Source organism: Bos grunniens, chromosome 2 (genome assembly GCF_055505025.1).
Source record: "Bos grunniens cultivar Pamir isolate PY7600 chromosome 2, Bosgru_T2T1.0, whole genome shotgun sequence".
Taxonomy (NCBI): domain Eukaryota; kingdom Metazoa; phylum Chordata; class Mammalia; order Artiodactyla; family Bovidae; genus Bos; species Bos grunniens.
Window position 1 is genome coordinate 102,886,628 of NC_141166.1, and position 27,083 is coordinate 102,913,710.

Here is a 27,083-nt window from a genome sequence, read left to right on the forward strand (position 1 = left end):
CTAAACAGAGGGCTCTAGAGTCTAACTATTAATATCTCTAAAGTAACGTTTAACAAAGAGAAGCAAACTATGGAAACATTTGAAGCAGATAATGAAAAGTTGACTTTTTGGAGACAACCAATAATATTGTTGTTGAAATAACTCCAGAAAATTGAAGAGACAGAGACAGAGTGAAAACAATGCTCAGTTGAGGATGTGACTGGTGATGGAAATAAAGTCCAATGCTATAAAAATAATATTGCATAGAAACATGGAATGTTAGGTCCATGAATCAAGGTAAATTGGAAGTGGTCAAATAGGAGATGACAAGAGTGAACACCGACATTTTAGGAATCAGTGATCAAAAATGGATTTGAATGGGTGAATTTAATTCAGATGACCATTATATCTACTACTGTGGGAAAGAATCCCTTAGAAGAAATGGAGTAGCCATCACAGTCAACAAAAGAGTCCAGAATGCAGTACCTGGGTGCAATCTCAAAAACGACAGAATGATCTCTGTTCCTTTCCAAGGCAAACCTTTCATATCACAGTAATCCAAGTCTATGCCCCAAGAAGTAATGCTGAAGAAGCTGAAGTTGAATGGTTCTATGAAGACCTACAAGACCTTCTAGAACTAACACCCAAAAAAGATGTCCTTTTCATCACAGAGGACTGGAATGCAAAAGTAGGAAGTCAAGAGATACCTGGAATAGCAGGGAAATTTGGCCTTGGAGTACAAAACAAAGCAGGTCAAAGGCTAACAGAGTTTTATCAAGAGAACATAATGGTCACAGCAAACACCCTCTTCCAACAACACAAGAGAAGACTACATATGGACATCACCAGATGGTCAATACCGAAATCAGATTGATTATATTCTTTGCAGCCAAAAATGGAGATGCTCTATAGAGTCAGCAAAAACAAGAGTGGGAGTTGACTGTGGCTCAGATCATAAACTGCTTATTGCAAAATTCAGACTTAAATTGAAGAAAGTAGGGAAACCACTGGACCATTTGGGTATGACATAAATAAAATCCCTTATGATTATACAGTGGAAGTGACAAATAGATTCAAGGGATTAAATCTAATAGAGTGCCTGAAGAACTATGGGCAGAGGTTTGTGACATTGTACAGGAGGCAGTAATCAAGACCATCCCCTCAAAAAAGAAATGCAAAAAGGCAAAATGGTGTCTGAGGAGGCCTTACAAACAGCTGAAAAAGAAGAGAAGCTAAAGGCAAAGGAGAAAAGGAAAGATATACTCATCTGAATGCAGAGTTCCAAAGAACAGCAAAGAGAGATAAGAAAACCTTCCTAAGTGATCAATGCAGAGAAACAGAGGGAAACAATAGAATGGGAAAGACTAGAGATCTCTTCAAGAAAATTAGAGATACCAAGGCAACATTTCATGCAAAGATAAGTACAATAAAGGACAGAAACTGTATGGACCTAATAGAAGCAGAAGATATTAAGAAGAGGTGGCAGGAATACACAGAAGAACTGTACAAAAAAGATCTTCATGACCCAGATAACCAGGATGGTGTACTCACTCCTCTAGAGCCAGACATCCTGGAATGTGAAGTCAAGTGGGCCTTAGGAAGCATCACTACGAACAAAGATAGTGGAAGTGATGGAACTTCAGTTGAACTGTTTCAAATCCTAAAAGACGATGCTATGAAAGTGCTGCATTCAATATACCAGCAAATTTGGAAAACTCAGCAGTGGCCACAGGACTGGAAAAGGTCGGTTTTTATCCCAATTCCAAAGAAAGGCAATGCCAAAAAAATGTGGAAACTAACACACAATTGCACTCATCTCACACGGTAGCAAAGTAATTCTCAAAGCTCTCCAAGGAAGGCGTCAACATTACGTGAACTGAGAATGTCCAGATATTCAATCTGGATTTAGAAAAGGCAGAGAACAAGAGATCAAATTGCCAACATCTGTTGGATCAACAAAAATTCAAAAGAGTTCAAGAAAAACATATACTTTGGCTTTATTGACTGTGTGGATCACAATAAACTGAAAAATTCTTCAAGAGATGGGAATACCATACCACCTTACCTGCTACCTGAGAAATCTGTATTCAGGTCAAGAAGGAAGAGTTAGAACTAGGCATGGAACAATGGACTGGTTCCAAATTGGGAAAGGAGTACATCAAGGCTGTATATCGTCACCCTGCTTATTTAACTTATATACAGAGTACATCATGTGAAATGCTGGGCTGGATGAAGCACTAGTTGAAATTAAGATAGCAGGGAGAAATATCAATAACCTCAGATATGCAAATGACACAACCTTTATGGCAGAAAGCAAAGAGAAACTAAAGAGCCTCTTGATGAAAGTGAAGGAGGACAGTGAAAAAGCCAGCTTAAAACTCAACATTCAAAAAACTAAGACCATGCATCTGGTCCCATCACTTCATGGCAAATACATAGAAAGCAATGGAAACAGTGAGAGACTTTATTTTCTTGGGCTCCAACATCACTGCAGATGGTGACTACAGCCATGAAATTAAAAGCCACTTGCTTCTTGGAAGAAAAGCTATGGCCAACCTAGACAGCATATTAAAAATCAGAGACATTACTTCCAACAAAGGTCCATCTAGTCAAAGCGTTGCTTTTTCCAGTTGTCATGTATGGGTGTGAGTTGGACTATAAAGAAAGCTGAGCGCCAAAGAATTGATGCTTTTGAACTGTGGTGTTGGAGAAGACTCTTGAGAGTCCCTTGGACTTCAAGGAGATCCAACCAGTCCATCCTAAAGGAAATCAGTCCTGAATATTCATTGGAAGGACTGATGCTGAAGCTGAAACTCCAATACTTTGGCCACCTGATTTGAAGAACTGACTCATTTGAAAAGACCCTGATGCTGGGAAAGACTGAAGGCAAGAGGAGAAGGGAACAACAGAAGATGAGATGGTTGGATGGCATCACCAACTGGATGGACATGTGTTTGAACAATCTCCAGGAATTGGTGATGGACAGGGAAGCCTGGCATGCTGCAGTCCATGGGGTTGCAAAGAGTCGTACACGACTGTGTGACTGAACTGGACTGAGTAATATTGTTCCTTTGCATCAATGATATTGAGGTAATTTGCTATGGATGGCAGGATGTTTGATAATACAAAAATTAAGAAATAGAGAATCTTTTCCTTGATATCTGGATGGCGTTAGCATTAGGAAGATATTAATGACACTGGCAAACCCCGTTACTGCCACTATTCATTTTCATGACAATAGATCTTGTGTTATTTATATACAACATACATGGCATACAGCACAGCTATATCAGTCAACATTTGTAGTTATCAGTGTTCTTAGGTATATAAATATTAATATATGCAGATAAACTTTTCTATTATCTATATAAATGCATGTATATATGTGTATGCAATATACATACATAGCTATGAAAACCTTTATTAAAATGCAAATTTAAAGAAAACTAACATTATCTTGTTTAATATTTAATTTATTGTTTAATTATGGGCTTCTTCATTATCACTAGGTACAAACATGAATTAGAAGACCACTGCTTCCTGGTAGGAAAGCTATGACAAATCTGGACATGTGTTAAAAAGTAAAGACATTACTTTGCTTACAAAGGTTCATATTGTCAAGGCTATGGTCTTTCTCCTAGTCATGTACGGACATGTGAGAGCTGGACAATACAGAAGGCAGAACACCTAAGACCTGATGCTTTCTAACTGTGGTGCTGGAGAAGACTGTCGAGAGTCCCTTGGAAAGCAAGGAGATTAAACCAATCAATCTTAAAGGAAATCAACCCTGAATACTCTTTGGAAGGACTGTTGCTGAAGCTCCAATAGTTTGGGCACCTGATGCAAACAACTGACTCATTGGAAAAGACACTGATGCTGGGAAAGATTGAAGGCAGAAGGTGAAGATGGGGAAAGAGAATGAGATGGGTGGAAGGCGTCACGGATTCAATGGACATGAACGTGGGCAAACTCTGGGAGATGGAGAGGGACAGAGAAGCCTGGCATGCGGCAGTCCATGGGGTCATGAAGAGTTGGACATGGCCTGGCAACTGAACAACAAGCCTCTGATAACTTCGCTGTATCTTTTTATGCAGACATGCCGGAAGCATTTACATAATCAACTAGGTATTTTGTAATGAACATTTCTTTTGTTTTTCCTTTATATTAAAAATGGGTATTATATATTTAGGAAATTATGTGTGTGTAAGAAGGCTATATTACCTATGACTTTTATTTAACAATAGTAGAAAGGGTCATTAAAATATCTGTTATGTTGGTTCTGATAGGGCTGGGAACCAACACCTTGTACCTCTATGCCTCTAATGGGCTTCCCTTCTAACTAGCCTGACCCTTCTACCCGGAAAACTCCCTCTGGTAATCAAAAACTTCCCCTTCATGCTCACATGTCCTCCTATACATAGTAATATTAAAGCTGCCATCAGATAACACTCTAGGGGTCTTTTCTCACTCTTTCCTATAAACTCAGAAATGGCAACCCACTCCAGTATTCTTGCCTGGGAAATACCATGGACAGAGGAGCTGCGTGGGCTATAGTTCATGGGGTCACAGAGTTACACACAACTTATCGACTAAACAACTACAACAGAAAGCAGGGTTCCCAGTAAATGCTGATAGAATGAATGAATCTACTTGAGAAGGGAGTTGCTGTACCCTCTCCTGGAAATGAAAAAATTAATGAAGTTAATTCTTATTAAAATGTACTTGAAACTGTAATTAGTAAAGCAAAAGCAGATAAAATTGGGTTACTCTTTGTATGGTGGAGGTGGATGGTTCTGAGTCTTATTAGCCTGTCTTGCTGTCAATCCTTGAGGGTCTCTCGGACTCTCAGGCACCTCCATGAATCCTCAGTTTGAAAAACACTGAACTAGATTACCCCTCATCAGAATGACCTCAAGCTCAGTGATTTTAGATCTTGTCATTCAATTTGGGGACCAAAATCCAAAGAAGTTTTTTCCTTCATATGATGAAACTTCCCAATTAACCCATGTGAATGTAAGATCTTTTACTTTGAAAGTATTTCTTTTTCCCTGGTGGCTCAGATGGTAAAGAATCTGCCAATAATGCTGGCGATGTGGGTTTGATCCCTGGGTCAGGAAGGTTGCCTAGAGAAGGGAATGGCAACCCACTCTAGTATTCTTATCTAAGACCCATGGACAGAGGAGCCTGGAGGGCTACAGTCCATGGGATCTCAAAGAGTTGGACATGACTGAACAACAACAACATGATATATTATACCCTTTGGGGAAAATTTCATTCTGAAATATCACTACATCTTGAAAGGCCTGATTATAGTTATAAAATATAGTCTGCATAGAAAGGAATATCTTCATTGTCACTCTTGAGAAATGTATCATGCAGTCCAATCCATCACTGGTCTTGTTATCCTTCATAGTTGATTCTTTATGCTCTTTTCAGACCACCCCTCCCACTTGCTAGTTTTGATGCCCACATACTTCTCCCTACCACATACCCCGAGCTCCTGGGCTTTGCAAGACAATTTGAGTTGCTTGTGTGGGTGTGCAGTTGTGTTGGACTCTTTGCAATCTTATGGACTGCAGCCTGCTGGAAAACTGTCCTCAAAAGATTTCCTTTCTGTCTCCTATTTTTCCAGGAATCCTAACTGCAACTAGCTAATCTAATAACTGCTATACGATAGTAGACACTTGATAAATCTTTGTCGAATAAGTGGATAATTAAGGTATTTATAGATTAATGTGGTAACATTTAAGTTTTAAAAGGAACACTTATTAAAATAACAGGGATTTAATCCAAAGGGATGGGAAGGATAAAAAAGTAATCTTTGGCAAGCGATTACTATGTACCTGGTGCTGATCTAGTCTTTTCACATACACTGCTTTATGTTTAGATATCACAAGAATCTATTTCTCATCATATAACACAAGAGAAATGAAGTCTTAAATGAGGTAAATATCTTGCTTAAATATAGCAAGTAAGTGGCACAGAGGTGAATCAAACTCAGGTCTGTATGACTCCAAAGCCAGAATCCTTGCCATATCACATCACATTTTAAGAGTGAGGAGCAGGTTTGGAGACATGGGGGAACCCAGGAAATAATATCTAACAGAGTAAGAAACTGGCATTGCTTTTCTTGATGCAAACTTCACTTTCTCTCTGATACTATATGAGAAAGGTTATTCAAACACCATTTTTTCCCCCAAGATTATTTCATCCTATACTAACGTGAACCACATAAATTTACTCTTGTTTCAGCTCACTTGAAGTTCTATCTGAAACAGTGATAACCTGAATTACTTATTTTAGGAAATCTTTATTTTCAAGTAATACAGTAACTGAAGCTAAACTGATCATGTTGCAATCTAGAAATTATCCTAGAATAATCAGCATATTCTAATATTCACTTGTTTGATTGCTACTGATGAAATATCATTAGTAAATTAACTTCCCATAAAAATCTTGTTTGTCTATTTATTTGTTACCCATTCTTTCATTTCACTAAGCTGAAATTTATTTACTGTTGGTGTACATATTTTAAAATTTGAAAGAGTGAGATTTTACTCTTTATCAATAGGAACTTATTTGGTGTAATTACATGGACTTACCCATAATAAGAGGTTCATAAAGATAAATATTCATAAAGAAGTATTTTGCTTTCTTGCCCTTTAGTTAAAAACAAAGTTAGGAGTATCTAACATTAAAATTTCAACTAGTTTAACAACAGCTGATTTTGAGTAGTTTGCTGAGTTTTACATATATTATTTCATTAGAGTCTCAAATTAAAAAAAAAACTTAAGAAGGGAAGTAATATTATCATCCTTATAGATGAGGAGAGTCAAGTTTGAGACTTTGTCTAAGTTTTGTAGAATCCAGGAAGAATATATTGTTTAACTAACCTGCTCTTTGAGCATTCTTTGGCATTGCCTTTCTTTGGGATTGGAATGAAAACTGACCTTTTCCAGTCCTGTGGCCACTGCTGAGTTTTCCAAATTTGCTGGCATATTGAGTGCAGCACTTTCACAGCATCATCTTTCAGGATTTGAAAGAGCTCAACTGGAATTCCATCACCTCCACTAGCTTTGTTCGTAGTGATGCTTTCTAAGGCCCACTTGACTTCACATTCCAGGATGTCTGGCTCTAGGTGAATGATCATACCATCATGATTATCTTGGTTGTGAAGATCTTTTTTGTACAGTTCTTCTGTGTATTCCCAAAGAAAGGCAATGCCAAAGAATGCTCAAACTATCGCACACTTGCACTCATCTCACACGCTAGGAAAGAAATGCTCAAAATTCTCCAAGCCAGGCTTCAGCAATACATGAACCGTGAACTTCCAGATGTTCAAGCTGGTTTTAGAAAAGGCAGAGGAACCAGAGATCAAATTGGCAAAATCCGCCGGATCATTGAAAAAGCAAGAGAGTTCCAGAAAAACATCTATTTCTGCTTTATTGACTATGCCAAAGCCTTTGACTGTGTGGATCACAAGAAACTGTGGAAAATTCTGAAAGAGATGGGAATACCAGACCACCTGACCTGCCTCTTGAGAAACCTGTATGCAGGTCAGGAAGCAACAGTTAGAACTGGACATGGAACAACAGACTAGTTCCAAATAGGAAAACGAGTACGTCAAGGCTGTATATTGTCACCCTGCTTATTTAACTTATATGCAGAGTACATCATGAGAAACGCTGGGCTGGAAGAAGCACAAGCTGGAATCAAGATTGCTGGGAGAAATATCAATAACCTCAGATATGCAGATGACACCACCCTTATGGCAGATAGTGAAGAGGAACTCAAAAGCCTCTTGATGAAAGTGAAAGAGGAGAGTGAAAAAGTTGGCTTAAAGCTCAACATTCAGAAAACGAAGATCATGGCATCTGGTCCCATCACTTCATGGCAAATAGATGGGGAAACAGTGGAAACAGTGTCAGACTTTATCTTTTTGGGCTCCAAAATCACTGCAGATGGTGACTGCAGCCATGAAATTAAAAGACGCTTACTCCCTGGAAGAAAAGTTATGACCAACCTAGATAGCATATTGAAAAGCAGAGACATTACTTTGCCAACAAAGGTCCATCTAGTCAAGGCTATGATTTTTCCAGTGGTCATGTATGGATGTGAGAGTTGGACTGTGAAGAAAGCTGAGCACTGAAAAATTGATGTTTTTGAACTGTGGTGTTGGAGAACTCTTGAGAGTCCCTTGGACTGCAAGGAGATCCAACCAGTCCATCCTAAAGGAGATCAGTCCTGGGTGTTCTTTGGAAGGAATGATGCTAAAGCTGAAACTCCAGTACTTTGGCCACCTCATGTGAAGAGTTTACTTATTGGAAAAGACTCTGATGCTGGGAGGGATTGGGGGCAGGAGGAAAAGGGGACGACAGGGATAAGATGGCTGGATGGCATCACTGACTCGATGGACATGAGTTTGAGTGAACTCCGGGAGATGGTGATGGACAGGAAGGCCTTGGAGTGCTGCGATTCATGGGGTTGCAAAGAGTCGGACTCGACTGGGCAACTGAACTGAACTGAACCTGCTCTTTATTCATCCAGTTTGATGGGCATGTTCTGCGGGAGACAATTTACCTCTAAACCTATTGTCCTCCTAGCTAAGGAGGATTCTCTTGCCATCAAGCCCTAATTGGTCAGGAGCAACCATCTACAGAGGGTGTTTGTTTATGATATCCGATCTCCTCTTGGGAAAAAAAAGATAGTGAGGTCCTGATGGACTTGGAACATGCTCAGTTGCTGAGTCATATTTGACTCTTGGTGACCCTTTGAATTGTAACCCACTAAGCTCCTCTGTCCATGGGATTTCAGGAGTCAAACCCTTATCTCCTATGTTTCTGCATTGCAGGCAGATTCTATACCTGCTGAGCAATTGGGAAAACCCTCTTAAGTGGAAAAGGACCCTGAATTTTAGTTTCTTTTGTATCTTTTCTTTTTGGCCATGTTATGCGGTTTGTGGAATCTTAGTTCCCTGACTAAGAATTGGAATATTTCCTCCCATATCAATAAACAAGACTGCCACGGTAATCAGTAGCCGTGAGGCTGCAGCCCATCCCTATGGAAAGCCCTGAGGGACTCAGGATGTGAAACACACAGAATACTGGCCCCAGACAGCTTTGATGAATATGAAAGGAATGATTTCAGTGAGCCCAGACTCTTACATCTTCCCATACATAGAAAAGTGCTAAATTCCTTAACTGAAGCTCCAATACTTTAGCCACTTGATGGGAAGAGCTGACTCATTTGAAAAGACCCTGATCCTGGGAAAGATTGAGGGCAGGAAGAGAAGAAGGCAACAGGACAGGAAAAGGATGCAATGGTTGGATAGTATCATTGACTCAACAGACATGAATTTGTGCAAACTCCAGGAAATAGTGAACAACGAGGAAGCCTGGAGTGCTGCAGTTCATGAGGATGCAAAGAGTAGAACATGACTGAGTGACAACAACAACAAACTCCTTAATTTGGAATATCTAGTTTTCTTTAATTAACAATAATCTTTTGATGTTCAGGCTACCTGCCCTTTCTGTAAAACTATATAACCTGGCTTCTCCACTCACCTCCTCAGAGCAGTTCTCTCAGGGTTACTTGACATGCTGTCTCTTGGGCATGATGTGAAGTCCTAAAAATTCCCACTGCATAAAACATAACTCTCAGCTTCTAGCTTGTGCATGTTTTTTAAGTTGACCATGACCAAGGATTGATCATGGGACCACAGTGGTTAGACATCAGCCTGCAGTGAAAGCATGCAGTCCTAACCACTGGACCACCAGGGCATTCCCAAAACTGAATCTTAAAAATTCCAAACACCAAGCTTATCTTTCTCAATCTAATCCCTTAGTCCTACTTTCACACCTTCTGTAAAACTTTCCATTAGAGAATCCAGGAAATTTATTTACAAAAACTTAGCAACTAAGCACAGTAAAGAATCTGCCTGCAATGTGGGAGACCTGGGTTCGATCCTTGGGTTGGGAAGATCCCCTTGAGAAGGAAATGGCAACCCACTCCAGTATTCTGGCCTGGAGAATTCCATGGATTGTATAGTCCACAGAATCACAAAGAGTCGGACACGACTGAGTGACTTTCACTCACTCACTCAGCAACTAAGCACAGCCCAACACACACAGTGGCAATAAAATAGAGATTTTAGGAGAACATGATTTGTTTTGGTTCAAAGAACCATTTGAGAAGAATCTGATTAAAATTATGGCCTTTCTATCCAGAAAATGCACATCCACTGTCAAATTTCCTTAAAATTTCCAACTTTATAAGATATTGGCGGCACAAAAAGTATTTTCAAACCTAGATATTATTTAAGAGAAAGGGTTTTGGATAAAACATCTCAGAAGATTTCTCTTACACATAACTTGAACATAAAACAAGTCCCTCCTCTCACAAACCACAATTATGAGTTAAGAAAGAAAGATGCATCTTCATCTTAGATAGTTTTATATCTATAAAGTTAATATGTAGAAATTATACATCCTGGGAATATGCCATGGTCTTCCCTGATGGCTCAGATGGTAAAGAGCCTGCCTGCAATTCGGGAGACCTGGGTTCAATTCCTGGGTTGGGGAGATACCCTGAAGGAGGAAATGGCAACCCATTTCAGTATTCTTGCCTGGAGAATCCCCATGGACAGAGTAGTCTGGTGGGCTATAGTCCATGGGGTTTCAAAGAGTTGGACACGAATAAGTGACTAAGCACAATGAAACACTTGTCTCAAAGTTTAATTTGTTTTTTAAAGGATAGTCTTTACTGTTTCTTAGCAAAAATAGGAAAAAATTGCTAATCATTTGCAGTGGCAAACAGGTTTCATTTCATTTTATAGCATTTTCAGTTGAAAATGAATTTTATCTGTGAGATATAGAAATTTGTAAAGCAATAGCTTATTTTGTAGTTAAAATAGCTTCACTTTATATTTTCAACCTTTTAGAAAATAAGATTCTTAAGCAGCTCTTACCTCATCAGAACCCGATCCAAAAATCAGCAAGTCAAAAGGAATTGCTGCAACCATGTCAATCAGGAACCAGCCTTTGAAGTAGTGTATTGCTATTTTGGCTGGATCACTTACCACTTCTTCATTCTGATTTACATATGTTGTTCTGAAGTTGATTAGAATATCTATGATAAACATAATATCCACAATCAAGTCTACCACATTCAAAGGGCTGCAGGAATAGCCACATTCTCGTCTTTTCTGTTCTTCTCTGTCATTGAGGAGAAAGGCTGCAGAATAGGGAGTGAATATAGCAGTGTATATGACCAACAGAAGGATAAGCCAATCCCAGACGGCCTTGAAAGGGCTGTAGTGCAATATTGTAAACTTGTTGATGCGTGGTGTCTGCAGTTTATATTCTGGTAGAACATCTGCTCCTAAAGAGAGAACCTGAATAAAGAAAAGAGAACCATACACTACATAAAAATGTGATTACTTAATCTACAAACCTATAAAAAATATTAAGCTAATTCAAAATCTTTTAGAAAAAACTCATATAATTATGAAGTATGTACATTTAAAGGAACCCCACAATTTAATATATTTGACCCCAGAAAACTTCATTGGCATTCCTTGATAAATATAATTTTCACTAAAAAAAAATAATGAATATTGTCCCTGAGGTACTAAGAAATGGTTATTAGTTCCTTGGGAAATAAAACACATTGCTATTTTTAGAAAATCATAAAATCAGTTTGATACATGGACATTTCAGTTTTCAAACTTAAGAAAGGATTGACTGCAATGATTAGAAACAACCTATTTGGATCCATGGTCTTATTTAATTTTAATATATTTAATTTGTAATTAAGCCTTGATAAATTAAACCTAATTCATTCAAATCTTCAAATAAAATTTTCTCACCTGCAAATCTTTTTTAATATTAGAAAAAGTGACATGAGATTAAAATAAACAAAATGAGTCTTTTCCCTAAAAGGCTGAAGGAGTATTTTATATTCTGAGACAATTATACTTTCACTTGAACTCCTTCATCACATTTAGGGAGTTGTGTAGAAAGAATTGTGCAAGGAGACATTCAGAATATTGATCTGGAAAGGCTGCAAGATTCTCAACCACCAAGGCTACTTAAACTCTAAGATTTATTTTATTTAATAAAGCATTGCAAAGACTAAAATCGTTCACCTTTAGAGTCTCAGTTTATATGAAAAAATGAGAGATAAACTTGAATTGTGACTCTACTCAGTAGAAAATTTTCATGTAGATTTTAACTTCATTATAATAATTTCAATTTAAAATCTCATTTTCATATACCATATGAAATTGTCATATACTATACCTTTTTTTCACACATAATGAACCATTTAAAGAATTTGAGAAGTTAAATAACCCCAACTGAGATACAACAAGACTTTTAAATATAACCATAGTTCAGTTAAAATGGACAAAACTGTTTTTAGATTAACAGCTATACTGATTCAATTCGCTTTGGAAAAAATAATAAAGAAATGAGAGCAAAGCCCAGAGTAAATCTGAACTATATGGTGGAAAAGGAATTTTTATTATGACAAATGATAGGAATTAATTATTAGTAGAAAAGAACTCTGAAAAATGTGATTTCACTGTTTATGAAATACTAAATATCTTCAGAAACCAAGATTTTTATCAATATCTATATGTAATTCCCAATATCAAAATAAGAATAATGTTTAGAGAATCTGTCAATTCATAAGTGCAGACAGCTCTATCCTGTTATGCTTTGTATAAAAACCAGTGTTTGATATTTTGGTGTGGAAGGAATGGATCATCTTGTAAGGCATCATTATGTTATGTTCCTTTTTCAAAAACTATGAGCTACTCAGTATTTAGAAAGTAAAATCCAAAACCTTATTTTGACTCTCAAAGTCATCTAAAATATAGACCTGTTCTACCTTCTCAGTTCCTTTTCCCGTTAGATTCCTCTGTGCACTCAGTGTACTCTGGCAAGCCATAACTAAAATTTCTGAGATCTTCCCAACTCCCTGAAGTCACGAATTTCTCTCATTAAAAAAAAAGGTAGATAATCATCCAAAGGGAAAAGAAAGTTATTTTTAAATATATGGATATATCCTGAGCTTGCTTCCTGATTGTTTCATGCTCTTGATACCAATTTTCCACATTGGACAATTTGCATACTTGTTTTAGCAGAAGTGTATGTTAGAGTACATCCAGCATCTTAGAGTTGCCCTTGTGATGTAAAAACTGTGGGTAGAACTCTTTGCATGCCAAGTATGCAAACTTTCATATAACAGTTGGATGACTACTGTGCTAAGAGGGGAGTCTGACAAATTAGGAAGACATTGTTCCTGACATCATAGAATCAATTGTTTATTGGGAGAAATATGAACAAGAAAATGGGAGCTCTACTGAGGTCCACCCAGCTCCTGAGATTGATGGCAGTGCTGATGGGGTGGGGGAGCAGCCTTCATAGAGGAATTTCAGGAAAAGATAGCACTTGAACTGAGCCTTCCAGTAGGAAGTGGTTGGGGATGATGAAGTTGGAATGGGAAGGCACTTACAGGCAGAGGAAACAGAATGAGCAAAGGAAGGGATGCCTAAAATGCTATGTTGTGTGTTCAGGAACTATAAGCTGCCTTATCTTACTGACGGATAAAATGCAAGGGAGTAGTGGTGAAGGCTGGCAGCAGAAGACCTAATGTGACATGATTGGAACCTCAGGCTTTCTTCTTTAAGTTAGGGTTACTCACCTTTGAATAAAACAGACTCCTTTCAAAAGGAAATACTTAATACAGAACTCCAGTGATTATTATATTATTCTTATTTATAATGTTAGGTAAATATGTACAAGGGGCTTCCCTGGTGGCTCAGTGGTAAAGAATCTGCCTGTGATGCAGGAAACTCACAGGAGACATGGGTTCAATTCCTGATCTGGGAAGATACCCTGGAGTTGGAAATGCAACCCACTCCAGTATTCTTGCCTGGGAAACCCCATAGACAGAGGAGTCTGGCGGGCTACAGTCCACGGGGTCATCAAGATTCAGACACGACTGAGCGACTAACACTTTCACTTTTTTTTTTTCACTTTCAAGATGTCTTATATGGATGTTTAGCACTCCCAAGAGAGAAGTAGAACTATCTTGTCCTCTTAAAGTCAAGGACTAGAAGTGGTAGAGCATTACTCCTGTTATATACTACTGGTTAAAGCAATCACAGCCTAGCGTAGATTCTAAAACAGTGGTGAGTTAGGCTTTACCTTTTGATAGGGGAATGGTAGGAGTGTGGAAAGAAGGGATCGACTGGAGCCATCTTGGAGATTAGCTGTCACAGAAACTGTTGACAAGTATTGTTTTTAGATGTGATAATGATATTGTGCTGTTTTAAATAATGGTCTGAAATTTTAGGGATACATAATATATTTGTGGATGAAATACTATATGAGGTGGGTTCCAATAAATCCAGAATGAGGGAAGGGAAAGGTGAATGGAAAAGTCTGGTTATATGCAACGACAATAGATGTATATTGACTTTTATTGAAACTGGGTGAAGGTATATACAATTCTCTCTATTTTTACAATATGCTTAAACTGTTTACAGTAATAATAATAATAATAATGAAAAGAAATACAAAATCTCACTCAGAAAAGGCCAAGATATTGAGGATCAATCAGTTCAGTTGCTCAGTCGTGTCTGACTTTTTGCGACCCCTTGGACTGCAGAATGCCAGGCCTCCCTCTCCATCACCAACTCCTTGAACCTGCTCAAACTCATATCGAGGATGGACCTACACATATCACAGGGTCTCACTCCTATCAGAATTCAGTTGGTTCCTTGTTAGGCAATTTGGAATTCCTTTTTGTATGTAAACATACAACAGAATGTTTACTTTGTTCTCCATACATCTAATTCATGTTATGTTTATTTCTATTGAGTCCACGGATCCTACACATAATCTCAGTGATGCCCAGCTTGAACTGTTTCTCCTTAAATTTTGTCAAATTGGTGGCTGGGACAAATTATGTTTTAAGAAGATAGTTGGACATGCTAAGTCTGCAGATGCCCATTTCTCTGAGTATACTTAGCTACACTGCCCACCAACTTAGATTAAAATACAGCCACTTTTCAAGACTCACCAGGGTAGGCCTCTTGTTAAAATACTTTATCGGTATTTCGTATTCAAACTTTTTTCTGGATTGATATAAGAAGCATGTTTCTGCATTCTTTCCTCTTAAAACAAAATGAAATGTTTATGTTGTTTAATGTCATTTTTGTAAATCTATGCATTATGTATATTTATAATTCATTTCTAGTAAAAAATTGATCTCTCTTGATATATCAAAAGGTTTCATATCTTTTTATTTTAAAAATGACAATGAGCTATTTCATTACTTATAGTTATTTTTTTTTTTTTATCTTGAGAAAACCTATATGAGTTTAGAATTTCAGTACTATTATTTCAAAGGCTTCCCTGGTGGCTCAACGGTAAAGAATCTACCTGAAAATGCAGGAGATGCAGGTTTCTGGGCTAGGAAGAGCCCCTTGAAAAGGAAATGGCAACCCACTCCAGTGTTCTTGCCTGGAAAATTCCACGGACAGAGGAACCTGACAGGCTACAGTCCATGGGGTTGCAAGAGACGGACAACCCTTAGTGAGCAAACCACCACCATTATTTCTATTTCCCTTTATATTATTTTAATTGCCCTAATGATTTAAAGACATGTATCTTTGATAATGACACCTCATACTTACTTTGGAATTGGATAAATGTGTGAATTGTAAGTTCCCAAGAAAATAAAATTAAATATGACAGTGCCTGGGAGTCATTCTGTTGGAAATAAAATATTAGATAGTATTTAAGATACTATTTAAAAAGTAGTTGTTCTAAAAAAAAGGTAAGTAGGATTCTAAGGGGTCAATGATTGAAGAGAAAATGTCTGCTACACAGTCTATTAGTCTATTACATTTCTTTAAGAGCCAACTTCTCCCACACATTTGAGAAATAGCACATTTTAGAAAAATAAAACATGATTAATTGAACTATTGTAAGGATTTTCTTTTAAGAGAGAAAGCAAAGGAGGGAAGAAACCTCACTGTATAAAAAAGGGGAACTCCATGGTCTCCAAAAAGACACATTTTCTTTCCTCAAACCACCAATTAATTGCACAGTATAATACAGCCTAAAATATGGTTTTCTTTACTAAGTACAGTTTTTCTCTTCACTAGCACGTTACTATTTGTTTAACCTCGAATGGTTAAAGTGTTATATAAAACCAAAATCTTTATAGGAAATAGCACTATTTATTCAATGAAGATCTACTGTGAAACTTTTGTGCAAACACCAGGATTAATAACCACTCTTCCTTTTTGAAAAGTGCAATAGGGAACGATTAAGCCTTCCAAAAGATTACACAGTACTTCTGGCAGCTGTTAAACACCATGCTGAGGTGTTGGTAGAGACTGCTCATCTGTTATTTATCCTTTACTCGGGACTCGCAGTTAACTAATAGGCTAGCTATATTTTTATCCATCAAGAATAGTCAGTAACAAAATGAATCAGATAGATTATATAGCATCAGAAAAGAAACTCCCATGGCTTTGAAGCATTTGATTTGAGAAATAAAGCAAAACCTAAGTATTTTCACTGAGTCGAGTAGTTCCACGGATGATTATCAGGATATTTAAGTAAAAAGATGAAAAACAGTAACACAATAAATCAAATCTGTAGCATAGGACATTTTTAAAAATAAATAAAATTCTAAAATTAGGTAGTAGGATCACTGCAGCATTCTGTATTCAAATAATTTTCTACAGCTTAGACATTTAAACATGTGTGTGTGTATGTGTGCGCACACATGTGTATCTGTGTGTATGGATTGGATTCTGAAGATTGTATGAATTTGTGAAAATAAGAGTCATCTAACTAAATTTCAGGTAAGTGCTTTGTTTTTGTATGTTCTGTGTATGTTAATATGAAAAATATCTTCTTCTCAAAATACATGTGACTCTCAGAATATGAAAGAAATAGGTTAGATAATATCTTAAACACTTACAGTACTCTGATGTTACTTCAATATATGCATATTAAAAAATGACAGGTTCTTCCAGAACCATAAACTCCTTTTAACTTCCACACCACAGCTAGCTGGGCAGTGGCTGTTGGTTCTGGCTCCATATTCAATTAATTTTGAATCAGCCCCTCCCCTGTTGCAGCTCATCTGAGGAGCTTGGGGTATCACCTTGCTGCTGATACCAGATACTTTCTGGCCTAATGTTTGCTTCCTTATCAGCCTCTTCTCTCTCTCTCTCTTTTTTTTTTTTTTCTCTTGGAAACTGTACACATGCGCTCTTCTCTCCATTTATTTTATCTTTGTTTTTAAATGGACATAATTTAAGAAAAAATGGAAATCTGGAAAAGAAGCATTAGGCACACCAGTTCAAAATCACAGAAGAATGAAGAATAGCCTTAAAGATGGGCGAGAGATACAGGGTTTAGATAGGACAGTTTGAGATAAATGTGCCAGATACCAGTTCAAGGAGGTGCCTGGTAGATGGTCTAGGACTGGGCTCCAGAGGAGGTTGGAGTCTGACACTTATTCCTGTAGAGACAGAGGCTGAAGTTCTGGAAAGTGGACTCATTTTCCAGGAAGGTGTAAAGACAGAGAGAATCCACTAGAAATAACTAAAATGTGGGATGGAGAATAAAGGCAAGGGAATATTCCTGGGGCTTAGCAATTTACCTGAATATACATAGTAAACACTCAAAATAGTTGAGCGGGCATGTTTGTAGCTTAAGAAAAAGAGACAATGAAAGTGGCAAGACAGAAAGTTCATGAGAGAAAGGATTTTGATAGAAACAGCTGCTGTTGCCAAAATTTGCTGTTCTACCCTCCACAGAGTTGTTGCTAGAACGTGTCTGTCCAGCCAACAGTATGTTACTCAGCTCCATCTGCATCTAACTATAGCCATCTGTCATGAATAGCATTTCTTGGCCAAACCCAAGCAGGTGTGTCCTTCCTTATTCATTCTTTTTTTCCTTCCATGGCATAAAGCCAGATGCTTCCAAGTCTTCAGGTCCTTAAATCCTATGGGATAGGGGAGTCATCAAGGGTAGGAAACCTGGGTCACCCAATCATCAAGCGGAGGAAATTATTCATTGCACAGAAACACCAGCTGCTGCTATTGCTTGAGGATGAAATATAATACTGTGGTAAGCCTCAGTGACATGGGCTTCCCAAGCGGTGCAGTGGTAAAAAATCCACCTGCCAATGCAGGAGACACAGGTTCAATCCCTGGGTCAGGAAGATCCCCTGGAGTAGGAAATAGCAACCCAATCCAGGATTCCCGTCTGGAAAATTCCATGGACAGAAGAGTCTGGAGGGCTACAGTCCATAAGGTCACAAAGAGCAGGCCACGACTGAGCATACACGCACCACAATAATATGAGGGTTTATTAGTTCCAGGTGCTAGTATTACTCTAATACTTAGATCTTTAATAAGACAAAGATCTCAAACAGGCAAGAGAAAAATACCAAGTCCACAGTGTATCTCATCTCTTCCCTCTGCTTTCCCTTGAGGTTTAGTTTAATAAAGTCACATCACTGGTGTTAACAATGATAGTGTGCAAACTTGCAAAAGATTAACAGAGCCACATCTAAATCTAGCTAAATCACATGAACCAGCACACTCATTAGTTTGGGGACTTTTTCAAGGCTGGAGTGAGTAAGGAGTACAGAAACCACAAAGGAATAGACAGGCTCAAGCTCACTTTGCTCAGTCAGACTCTTTCTGGCCAGGAATTCCCAGAATGATTATCACTGACAAGAAGACAAGGGGAGTGAGGTGCTTTTTCTAACACCGCCCTCCTGGTGCAGGGGAAGACCACGCTCCCAGCCGCAGCTGCCGCCACTGCAACTGGGAAGGAGCAAGCTGCCCTCCTGGATGTCCTCATCAGCCTATTTTGGCCCCTGCTTTTTTTCCCTTGAAATAGGATGCACCTGATGACACTGGACTCTGAGAGAGTACCTGTGCAGCTCATCAGTGCTGTCTCTTGGAGAACGAGGAGCGTTAACACTGAATTAGTTACCAGGGCGCGTATTGAATTATGACATTCAATTCTCTCAACAGCTCTCTGAAATAAACACTGTTATCTCCATTTTTATAGACATGGAAACTGACTTAGAGAGGCTGAATAATTTATTTGAGGCCTCAGAGTCAACTATAGGATTATCAATCATAATAACTCTTAACTTTACTGAATGCCTATTATTTACTAAAGGCTTAGTAGGCACAGTCACTTTTAAATATGACAATTTTTACATTGGAGGTGCTTGTTACAAGTTCAGTTATGTCCTCAGCAAAAAAATATGCTGTTGTCCTAATGCCCAGTATCTGTGAGTATGAGCTTATTTGGAAATAAGGTCTTTGCAGATGTAACCAAGGTAAGATGAGGTCATACGGGATTGAGGGGAGCTCTATCTAAGGACTGGTGTCCTCAGAAGAAGAGGGGAAGAGAACACAGAGACAGACACACGGGAAATGCCATGTGATGATGGAGGCAGAGGTTGGAGCTGTGCGTCTGTAAGCCAAGGAACACCAAGACTGCCAGAAACACAGGTGCTGAGAGAAAGGCATGGAATAAATGTTCCCCGGGGCCTCCAAATAGAGAAATGCCCCAGTGAACACCTAGATTTGAGACTTTCAGCTTTCAGGACTGTAAAAGAGTAAACATAGATTGTTTTAAACCACTTAGTTTGTGGTCCTTTGTATGACAACAAAGGAAATTAAGACAATGCTATTGTTTATTCCACTCTACAGATTAAAAAAAAAAAAAAACAAGGTTAGCTAACTTGCTAAGGTTGTCTGGTTCTGTAAGGCCTGTGTTCTCATCTGCAGCAGCCTGTGTGCCTCTATATTCCCAGTTGTGTCCCACTCTTTGTGACCCCCCTCAACTATCGGCTCTCAGGCTTCTCCGTCCACGGGATTCTTCCAGCAGCAATACTGGAGTGGTTGCCACTTCCTATTCCCCGGGACCTTCTTGCTCCAGGGATGGGACCCACCCCTCCTGTATCTCTTGCCTTACAGGCAGATTCCGTATCACCAGTGCCACCTGCCATGTAGTGTTAGTTGCTCGGTCATGTCCGACTCTGCAACCCCATGGACTATAGCCTGCCAGGCTCCTCTGTTTATGGAATTCCAGGCAAGGATACTGGAGTGGGTTGCCAATTCCTCCTTTGGGAAATCTTCCCAACCCAGGGATCAAACTCACATCTCCTGCATTGGCAGGCAGACTCTTTACCACTGAGGCACCAGAGAAACCCCTGATGGCCATGATGGCACAAAAAATTAATATAAAGACCATTTTAATTTAGAAATCCACAATCTGTCAAATATTGCAGAATAAACAAGACTCCAGACTAAGACAACCCAGTTACATACCCCAGCTCTACCATGGCCATTTCAAAAATCTCCTGAGTATCAGATTTCTTAACAGCAAAATGAGGACAGCAATCTCCACCTCACAGGCATCTGTAAACTAAGTAAGGCAAAAAACATAAAGTTCTATATATAACTCCTGTTTCACTATGAACATCCAGTAAGTGAGTATTACTATTATGTTTTAGGCATATTTAACTTGAACAGCTCTCAATTTAATTATAAATAACATTCAATGTCAATTTAATTATTGACTGAACCCAGTTCTCTGATGTGACTCTTAGAGCAAGTCAACTATGTAGTCAGAGACAGCAGAAGGCAGATTGTTAGGCCTCTTGATTGTGTGTGTTTGCCGGTTAGATAATATTTTTTTCTTTATGAATATCTGTTATGATATGTTGGCCTGTGGGTCAATACACTGAGTGGTAATTTAGAGAATCAACTATTTTTTAAAAGTCCTCAACACTTTGAAAAGACCCAGTTTAAGCAAGCAATAGGATATTTCCTCATCAAGTAGTACATGCCGTGGAACCAGGGAACATTTAGTTGGCCTTGCTGGAATGCCTGTCATAAAGGAAACTGAACATCTGACGGGTTGTTGGAGAAAATTATTCGAGATCTTCAGCGATACTCTATTTTGTTCTATTTTACTCTATTCTCTATTTTGCTATAGGTAATGAAATGGTCCTTTCTAAAAATGAATCAGTAAGTATCTATGGAGTCCCTATTTGTTTTAAATTTTGAGTATACTTTCTAAGGATCCTGTAGAAATTATACATGCAACAAAATTGGTGCAGCTAATCTCTGAGATTCTGTAATTCTATTTTGCTTATCTCACACTGGTTGTTTATTCAGTTACACTCAGTTAGATAAACATTAGTATGGTTTTGTTGTATTTATATCATCTACAGGACAGGCTTAATGTATTTTAAGGAAAAAAATCAGGAAGAATCTTCATAAAATTCCAGGATAAAATTCTCATCACAAGGAGATTTCTTTTTATTGTATCTATATGAGATGATGGATGTTGGCTGAACCTTTTGTGATAATCATTTCGCAATATATGTAAATTAAACATCATGCTGTATGTCTTAAACTTGTGATATATGAGCAAGCACATAATTGCTCATAAATAAATACACACATTTGCATTTATCCATCATCTTGCACATGATTGCTCATATACATCATGCACATGATTGCTCATATACAAATCCACATATTTGCATTTTTCCATCATCTTGGAATTTTTTTTTCATTTTATTGAAAAATAATTGACATACAAGTTTAAGACATACAGCATGATGTTTAATTTACATATATTGTGAAATGATTATCACAAAAGGTTCAGCCAACATCCATCATCTCATATAGATACAATAAAAAGAAATATCCTTGTGATGAGAATTTTATCCTAGAATTTTATGAGCAAGCACATGATTCGGAGAAGGCAATGGCACCCCACTCCAGTACACTTGCCTGGAAAATCCCATGGATGGAGGAGCCTGGTAGGCTGCAGTCCATGGGGTCCCGAAGAGTCGGACACGACTGAGCGACTTCACTTTCACTTTTCACTTCCATGCTTTGGAGAAGGAAAAGGCAACCCACTCCAGTGTTCTTGCTTGGAGAATCCCAGGGACGGGGGAGCCTGGTGGGCTGCCATCTCTGGGGTCACACAGAGTCGGACACGACTTAGCAGTAGCAGCAGTAGCAAGCACATGATTATCTGATGCAAAGTATTAGCTTGGGATATACGAGTGGGTTTGAAATTATTTTTAAAAAATTAAGGTGTATGGTGTTGTTTACTTTTCAGGGACTATGTATTTATGTTCTTTTTTGGGATTCTTAAAGTCATCTAGGACTTATAATAGTTAAAAATCCTGACCTTGGACATAAACTTCTATGTGTCTCTGAATTCCAAGAACCACAAACACATTTATAATATCAAGTGAGTGGAAATAAGACAGAAAGACAAAAGATAATAAGAATTATTTGGACAGGAAAGGAAGTATAAATTAATGGGGGGTGGCACTAGCAGGAAATGTGCTTAAAGTTAAAGTCAAAGAAGGCATCTTGACCAAAGCACAAGTGAGCTGTTTCTTCATTATTGACAGAGATTTTCTGAGTACAGTTGACCCCTAACAACACAGAGGTTAGAGGCACCAACCCTACTCCCAGTTGAATGTCCATGTAGAACTTTGATTCTCTATATTCATTGTTCCTCTGTATCCAAGGTCCCATCCAATGGCAGCTTGTGCAGGACTGTAGTATTTCTTTTATTTTATTTTATTTTTTTTGGACTGTAGTATTTCTATTGAAAAAAATTCTGTGAGGTATTTACTACTAAAAAAAAAAATTCTGTGAATAAGTGGACCGAGACATTTCAAGTCTGTATTGTTTAAAGGTCCACATGTATTTACAGAATGAATAGCCTACTGAAAATCTAAGTCTTGCGCTTTGCCTTTAAATAACGTGGCTTCAAAGATGGTTTCTCATTCCTGCAAATTTTCCAAGTGAGAAATGCTGTTCTGTTGAGGTTGAGAACATCCAGTTTTCAAGTAGCCTTAGCAACTGTGACCTTCCTACCAAATTTGTAGTTGACAGGTTTTCTTTGGTTGGGGCATGTCTGATGACTACAAGTCAGTAAAACTCGACTCTAATGGCAGGAATCCAGTCCAGTTGTTTACTTTAGTAACAAGTTCTTGGAAGGCCATGATTTGCCTCCTGGATTTGCTCTTTTTGGAGGTCTGACAAGCTTCATTAGGGACCCAGAAGGGCAATGAATAGAAAAAGACAGAATATCTATAGATCAACTCAACATGAAACATAAGAAGTAAAACAAGATAGCTTCTACAAAAACAGGTGTTAAATTATCAATTTTTCTTTTACGTTTTTCCTCCTTCCCCCATATTTTTTCTCCTTTTTTATCTCCCTCTCTTCCTTCCTTCCAAAATGACAAGATTTAACAGAAGTCAAATTTTTGCAAAGAGGACTTAAAAATTACTTAATAAATTCTTTACTATATTCTAAACTTCCAGTCAAGGCTATGGTTTTTCCAGTGGTCATGTATGGATGTGAGAGTTGGACTGTGAAGAAGGCTGAGCGCCGAAGAACTGATGCTTTTGAACTGCGGTGTTGGAGAAGACTCTTGAGAGTCCCTTGGACTGCAAGGAGATCCAACCAGTCCATTCTAAAGGAGATCAACCCTGGGATTTCTTTGGAAGGAATGATGCTAAAGCTGAAACTCCAGTATTTTGGCCACCTCATGCGAAGAGTTGACTCATTGGAAAAGACTCTGATGCTGGGAGGGATTGGGGGCAGGAGGAGAAGGGGACAACAGAGGATGAGATGGCTGGATGGCATCACTGACTCGATGGACATGAGTTTGAGTGAACTCCAGGAGTTGGTGATGGACAGGGAGGCCTGGCGTGCTGTGATTCATGGGGTCTCAAAGAGTTGGACACGACTGAGTAACTGAACTGAATTGAACTGAAACTTCCTGATGGGTTTAACTGTGTTTTTTATATATATATCTTTTTTTTTTTTTGCACTTCAAACCACACCATATCCATTGCTGTTTATATAGTAAATACCCAATATGTATTTTTCCTTGGATGATTATCCTGTGACATAAGTGGTCAAAAACACATAAGAGGAAAGTTAGTTATATGACAAATTATTTTCCTGTTGTATTAAATTCAAAGGGTTTAAGAAAAATGTCTTTCTAGGACTCAGAAATAGGTCCTAAATATGGTACGGTCAGCCCAATTACTAAAATTGGGAGTGTTTTCTCCATGTTTAAACAATGACAAAACAAGCAAACAAAAATGAAAAACTCCTCACAAACAACAACAACAAAAAAGGTTGAAAAAAGCATTCTGTATACTAAAAATTACTGAGTAAACCTGCACAATAAGAGGAAATTTGAAAATGATACGAAATTTTAATTATGATATATTCTCTCTTCTTCTAAGAGAGAAAACAGGCCAAATGTTTCACCAAAAACCATGACGGGTCTTGAAATTTAATCTGAGACTGATTCTATCATAGCTAAAAATAATTATATTTAAATGCTGGCTAGCAGTGGCAATGAAATATCTTTTTTTGAGAGCTAAGTATTAATCAAAGTCTCTCTTTCAAAGTCATGCAGAGGCATCTTGGGTAGTTCATTCAAGAAAATCACATTTGATTTTTTAAGTACATCACTTTAAGGCAATGGGCATATGAATTATCTGAAATAAGTAAAAAGAAATACATACGCCACTGTTGATTACTTAGGTGACTTGATGTGGAAGCATAATTTTGTAGCAGAAATTCATTAGTTTCTTATTTTTGTGTATCACCTGACAGGGATAACTTCCTAGGAGGTAATTTATCTTGATTTTAAATGGTTTTGAATTCCATTTTGAAACACTATACTTTATATCTCGTTAGGAATTTTTCACCTTGACATTCTTTGAAAAAACCTACTAAGATATTTGACTCCTATTTATGTCTCCTGGGGTGAGGCGTGCATTTGAGAATGTCAATCTGAAACAAAAAGGATTATGCAGGTGACACAGAACAAATGAAAACTAAGCCAGTTTATGCCTTCTCATGGCAAGTATGACTTTCTCCATAAGCTTTATCCTAATAAATATGTAATAATATGATTATACTCATGCTTTAATCTCCCTTATTTCTTTGTTCTTACAACTTTTATGTCTTATTGATAGATAAAATATGCCGGCTTTTTAAAACTTACATTTTCTCTTTTGTCAGAGACACATATGAATAGCAAAAGACTATTTCATTTGAGACTTTTTGTCGCATTTTATATGGTAAAAGAAGCAATGTCCTATGTATGGCTCATTTCATATATAACCCTTCTTACTAACCTTGCCTTTTGATAAATTTGTGTGTCTCATATATAAAGTGAAAGTTGCTCAGTCATGTCTGATATTTTTTGTGGCCCCATGGACAGTAGCCTGCCAGGCTCCTCTATCCATGGAACTCTCCAGGCAAGAATACTGGAGTGGGTTGCCATGTCCTTCTGCAGGGGATCTTCCCAGCCCAGGGATTGAATCTGGGTCTCCTGCATTGTGGGCAGATTCTTTACTCTCTGAGCCACCAGGGAGGAGACAAGGGAAGAAATTCTACACTGGCATCTAAATCAGTGGTTCCCCAAGCCATGTATTTCAGTTTGTAAATGTTGTTTAAAAAATGGGGTGTATTATGGGGTTGCCAGGATTTTATTTAATCGATTACAAAGTTAGGGAAAGCAAGTGTCTTTTTCTTACTTTCATCATCACTTCACAAGAAATATTAGTATATAAATTAAGGAAGGACAAAGTCTTAGAATAAAAGGTAATAATATTACATAGGTAAATTTAATTTTATGGAAAACTCACTATACTGCTTCATCTTGCTTGTTTTTTTATGGACAGTGCAAATAGTGTCATCATCAAGAACTGCTCTGCAGACCAGGGTTTTGAAAAATTGTCATATAAATTATCTCAATTATAAAATACATGGGTTCACTTAAGTGATCTCTAAAATCTCTTCCAGCCCTAACATACTCTAAGTTTCTGATTATTACTGCATTTTGGTACCGAAATGTACTCTACTAGTCAAGAGTCGTTATTGTGTTGCTGATATTCAATTTCAAGCTCTATTGAGAGAGTAAAGATTTCCAAAATATAAATGTAAGTTTTTTTAAAGCTTAAGGATATGTCTCTACACTTATTGCCTAGGCATTTGCTTGGTAGAGAAGGACTTGGTAGCAGCAAGTCATTAAGTACAAAGATTTCTGCCCAAATATATTTCCTGTTTAATCCTGCTGTCCTAAAGTAAAACGTGCTTCAGATCAATAATTTTGGTCACAAAGGTTATTCTGCATAGGGTCAATTCAGTGAGGTATGCTGAGTAATGTTGTGCTTATATTTCTGTTGAGGGTATAAGCAGGACATGACTATAGTTAACTGTATATTAATCTTACGCATTTACTCCCAATCCACTTACTATCACATAGATGTACATACTGCCACATAGTCATGCATCTCTTCATTCCATTTTCATCTTTTCCTTTATGAATTTTTAAGTAGCAATGGATCCAGGAAGAGGCATTTATTTTCCTAGATAATAGACTGGTTGCAATTCAATTATTTCACAAATCTATCTCCAATACTTTTCTTTATAGAGTGTTCCTTTGAGTTAAACTCAATCTCTGAAGTCAATCAGAATTTACTCAGCACTGCACAAAGTCAAACATCTCACTAGTGTGATGTCTTATTTCTCTTTGCTTAACTGGATTCATCTACTTTGGCACTATAAGCACAGAGGATAGGGGTTAAACTTATAAAAGTGGATTTGAATGAATATATAAATATAATGTGCATTGTGTGTACTAATGTTAATATGTTGGCTATTATCTGAAAATAGCAAGAGAGACAGTACATGTTAAATGTGTTAGGGAACTCTTGCTTGGCAATGGTGTATCATGAAAGAAAACTTAGAAGATATCAAAAACACATTTCTGTAGTTCACTGTACATGTTGTATATTTGGAATGATTAATTCTCGTGTAAAGTGGCAGCTCAGGCTGCCATCTTGACTAGTATACTTCTCTGGTAACTAGTTTTGGTTTCTTACTCAATTTGAGGACTGGTAATGGGCTTCCCAGGTGGAGCTAGTAGTAAAGAGCCTGGCTGCCAATGCAAGAGATATAAGAGAGGTGG

At 37.8% G+C, this 27,083-nt stretch overlaps 1 protein-coding gene across 2 annotated transcripts in view; it reads right to left on the reverse strand.

Moving 5' to 3' along the window:
* KCNH7 (potassium voltage-gated channel subfamily H member 7) overlaps positions 1-27,083 on the reverse strand; it is a 527,402-nt gene that overhangs the window by 67,466 nt on the left and 432,853 nt on the right. For both annotated transcript variants that reach the window (XM_086370020.1, XM_086370012.1), the window contains one exon: positions 10,946-11,371. In XM_086370020.1, the coding sequence (XP_086226146.1) occupies positions 10,946-11,371 (426 nt within the window). The remainder of the gene's footprint in view (positions 1-10,945; positions 11,372-27,083) is intronic.